This window comes from Aptenodytes forsteri, unplaced genomic scaffold (genome assembly GCF_000699145.1).
Source record: "Aptenodytes forsteri isolate BGI_AS27 unplaced genomic scaffold, ASM69914v1 Scaffold66, whole genome shotgun sequence".
NCBI lineage: Eukaryota > Metazoa > Chordata > Aves > Sphenisciformes > Spheniscidae > Aptenodytes > Aptenodytes forsteri.
The window spans coordinates 1,622,715-1,627,258 of NW_008795131.1; the positions used below are offsets into that span (position 1 = coordinate 1,622,715).

The window sequence follows — 4,544 nt, forward strand, 5'->3', positions numbered from 1 at the left end:
CTGTGTGCCTAGTGCCTCGCTCAGCGCTCACTGTGCGTTTTAGTGAGACGTGATGGTGATTGATCCCTCAACCACATGCAGAATTTATTTATTAGTTTCTTAAGTTGTTGGGTGTTTTTGGTGGGAAGATGTAGTAACCAGGCAGGTATTTTGGGTAACTGGTACGGACCCAAGTTCTCATTGCTCATGCAAATGCTCAAGAAATTAAAATTTTAGCCAGGTGCTTTGCCATCATGTAAAAGCTGAAGAAAGGCTTTAACATGTAACAGTGAGAGACTACAGCTCTCCTTGTCGCCTTGGATGCTGTAACATGGCTTCATGCTATAACATTTCATTATCAACATTTTGTGACTGGGGGGGTCGCCTTGAATGCTGTAACATGGCTTCATGCTATAACGTTTCATTATCAACATTTTGTGACTGGGGGGGAGAGAATGAAGTCTGGGGGCAAAACTGAGGCGGGGACTTCCCCAGAGGATGAATTAGCTGGAAAGCAGCTAAGGGAGGATCTTGTGTTAGTGCAGCTGCCGGCTTCCGACCCGAGAGCTGCTGCCGGCGAGCAGCTGACGGGAGGGAGGAGATCAGCCTCTCGCTCTGAAGGGGTTGGTGTGTCAGGTTTCCATGCAGAGCACGTGTGGATAATGCGAGCTGCAAACGCTGCTGCCTGCGCCAGCCACCGGTACAGAGCGAACTGGGAGCATGGGGCAGGTGGCTTGGAAGGGTTTATTTCTATCGCTTTTTGATTATAAAACAGAGAAATACGTCATTGCGAAGAACAAGAAGGTGGGGGTTCTCTATCGAGTGGTGCAGCTCTCCATCCTGGCTTACCTGGTGGGGTAAGAATCACCCTGCATTTCACATACTGCTGCGGTTGTGTTTGCTTGCTGTGTTGTGGTGAAGATTAATGTCACTCTGCATACAGTGACAGCTTGCTATGCCTTATGATTTTAATGCAGATAGTTATGCTTGTTTATACAGCTGGATTTTGTAATGTCTAATAGATTATATCTGATTTTTCACCTGCTAGGGATTGCTAGATTCAGCTCTACCTTCCAGATTTATGTTGGGTTAAAAATAGATCAAACGGCACTATGGCTTTGTACTGCATTATTTATGCCTTTATTTCTGTATTCGGTGGGAATGGTGCCAAACCTTAACACCTGACTCATTAGAAATAATAGCATTTATGGCCACGGATGCTGAGCCTTGGGACAAACCTGGCTTGTCTGCACAGCTGCATGACATGCTCAAATCTAAATGGGAGGGAACCGAGCACAAAGTGGCAGATTTCTTTGCTGGAGTGGGCTGCAGCAGCCAGGATTGTGGAGGTTGAGGCAGCATGAATGTCAGCTGCCTTGCATTTATTTCGGAGCAGGGCGAGTTGGCATGGAGATAGCTAGAGCACCTCTCAGAAGAGGCCCAGTTCTGCAAGAGGCTGGTCACGCTGACATGTAACGAACACAGCAATACTCCTTGCAGCTTGCAGGCTCAGACCTGGAATTATCCAGCCTATGTGATGCCTGTGCCGTTGCTTCCTGAGTTTCTGAGGCTTTGCAGAATGTGATTCAGAAGTCTTTACCCTCACTGTGCTTCTGAGTCCCTTCGCCTTTCTCACACCTCGTGTTTTCACTGATTAAATATAGCAGAGTCATTTGTACATGCTAGGTTTATTTATAGAAAGGTGTACAGTTCCAGAGCCTCCTTTAGTTAGCAGGTCAGAGATGAAGTCTCAGCAGTCTGGCATGTATTAGCTGCTAAAGGAGGAATTCTGTAGATAACGTAGCCGAGGACACATCCTCCATCCAAGAGGGATATAGCATGACCAGTGACCATGAGTGTTCAGAGACTGTCTGGGCCGTACTGGCTATTTTCTTCCCTAGGCATCTATTGCCTTCCGCAAACCTTTGGCACCGTCACCGACGGTGCCTGCAGTGACTCCTTTGTGGCTGGTGGCTTACAGCTTGTCGCAGAGGTGGTTAGCGTTAGTCTGATGTCTGACTGCTTGGTTACATACCCATACCTGTTCAGAGGCTGGCTCAGGGGTTTGTGATCACCAAACCCCTCTGGATCGTTTCTTGCATGTAGCTGCCATTTCCTCCCTGATTTGCTGCGGAAAACGTAAGGGTCTGCTTTTGAGCCCTCCTGGGAGAGAAAACGAGTGTTCTAGGAAAAGCAGGAAAGTGGGAAGCTTCACAGGGGTGGGGATTGTTATAATTCAGGTTTGTCACAAGTAGCAGGTGAAGGGCAGCATTTGTCAGTGCTGCTCAGCCCCAGAGGTGGCTGCTTTCCCTTTCTGCGTGCAGTAGTGCACGCCAGGTCAGTGCACTGCAAAGGAGAACTGTGCCAGCAAATGCAGCCTGCATCCCTCCCCCAAAGCCTGCCCCGGCACCCTTAGCTTCTTCAAGGGTCTGGGTGATTTGTTGTCTTGGCAGGTGACTTTGGCACTATTGTGGGGAAGCTGGAAGCATTTCATTTAAGCCAGAGAGATTTTCACCCAATGATATGGAGCTGTTGCTGCTTCCAGTGGGGAGAAGTAAGCAAAGCGTTTCCCTGGACTGCTTAGCAAGGCAGCAGCTCTTCCAGGTGTGCTAGAGAGAAGCCTGAAGCCCAGCACAGAGGCCAGGGTGCAGTCAGGTTGTTACCATCGCACTGGCTTATAAAAGATCCTGTATCCAGCTGAGAATATTCCCTACAGGTTTCTGTTAGTAATATTCAGCTCACCTGCAGGAGTTGCATCTCCCCAGCCATGGTCTGTTGCCGGACTGGTAGCCTAATGGCAGGCTGCTAAAATGGGAGTGAGTCATGTATTTGTGAAACCAACCACACTCTTCACTGCAACTTGCAAAAGCTTTCATTTTTCATCTTGAAGAAGGCAGAGCCCTGCCCTCCCCTGTTTCCATTGAAGTTGCTGAGCATAGCACAGGACAGGGAGGTGGGGGGCTTGGTTTTTTACCCCATGACCAGTTATTACACCTTTCCCTGCGTGTGGGGTCTTGGTCCTGACTCTTCCTCCAGTGCTGGAGACAAGCACAGCTTGTGTCAAAGAGTTTTTTCTAAATTTGTAGTAGTAGTTGCAGAGGGTTTGGTGTCATTGGAATGTTTTGATTTGCCCTCGAATGGTGTTTGGCCTTGGTGTAAATATTCTCTTGGCCTTGGTGTAAATATTCTCTGGCTAACTTGTTCCCTGACCCCACTTGCTAATGCTGCTGCCTGCTGTGTTCTTTGCAGGTGGGTGTTTGTTGTCAAGAAAGGCTATCAGGACACAGACACATCCCTCCAGAGCTCTGTCATCACCAAGCTGAAAGGGGTAGCCTTCACCAACACCTCGGAGCTGGGGGAGAGGCTGTGGGATGTTGCAGACTACGTCATCCCTCCGCAGGTTGGCATCACCCCGCTGCTATCGTCTCTGCCGTTCAGCTAGAAAGACATCTTCCAGTGTGGTTGCTGGTGGAAAGGCTAAGTGATGTATCCCGGTCTTTCCTATGAATAAGCAGGAGGTGGGCTACAAGAAAGCAATGCTGTGCCTTCTCTTAGGTCTTTCCAGCAAATATCAAAGCAGCCTTGTCTCTCTTGCAAAGGTCCATGATACTTGGCAAGCTGAACTTTGCAAGCAGAAGTCCCGTGGACTTCGGTGGGATTGCTCAGCTGAGCAACGTGTCTGCTTGCCTCCTTTCCTGGGCTAGAGCAGGCGTGCACGGGGCAGCCCAGAGAGGGTGGGAGATAGAAAGAAAATGTGGTGCAATTTGAGCGATGAGGGTTGCTTGAAATGTGTCTGGCTAAACCTGCCTTGCTGCTTCCTTGACTTGGAAAAAGTGAGATGCGTAGCTGATGCTTAAGGGGAAAAGCTGGCAGCAGATGTGGCCCCGGCACCAGGTTGGAAATTGCCCAGCTGTGCTTGCCAGCGGCTGCTTGTGCTTTCCCTGCTAGTGTCTACCACATGTGCATGGAAAGGTGTGAGGGGAAAATGAGGTTCCTGTGCTGACAGGGGGCAGAAAGCGGTAAATTGAACAATTTACTTGTCTGTACATAAGAATAAGGCTTCACCTTCCTCCTGCTGCAGCCCATGTTTACTCAGACCTGTGGATCTGTGCTCTGCGTCTCCACCAATTTTAATGCAGAGCCTCACAGCAAGCTGTTGGTGTCAGACCGACGTGTGCTGTGCAGCAGGAAGGCCAGGCAGCGTGCTTGCAGTGCCTCTTGTTCAAGCTGTGTGGAAGCTCTGAGACACATCCAGAGGGCAGTGGTCAACGGCTCATGTCCAGATGGAGGTTGGTGACGAGTGGCATCCCGCAGGGGTCCGTATTGGGACCGGTACTGTTCAATATCTTCATCAATGCCATAGACAGTGGGATCGAGCGCACCCTCATGCAGATGACACCAAGCTGAGTGGTGCAGTCCACACGCCAGAGGGACGGGATGCCATCCAGAGGGACCTGGACAAGCTCGAGAAGTGGGCCTGTGTGAACCTCATGAGGTTGAACAAGGCCAAGTGCAAGGTCCTGCACCTGGGTCGGGGCAACCCCCGGTATCAATCCAGGCTGGGG

General features: G+C 50.0%; 1 protein-coding gene across 2 annotated transcripts in view; it reads left to right on the forward strand.

The window, feature by feature from the left end:
• Window positions 1–631: 631 nt before the first annotated feature.
• The window catches only part of P2RX5 (purinergic receptor P2X 5), a 15,977-nt gene continuing 12,064 nt past the window's right edge, over window positions 632–4,544 (forward strand). For both annotated transcript variants that reach the window (XM_009278182.2, XM_009278183.2), the window contains exons 1-2: window positions 632–836; window positions 3,229–3,379. In XM_009278182.2, the coding sequence (XP_009276457.1) occupies window positions 700–836; window positions 3,229–3,379 (288 nt within the window). In that variant the 5' untranslated portion in view covers window positions 632–699. The remainder of the gene's footprint in view (window positions 837–3,228; window positions 3,380–4,544) is intronic.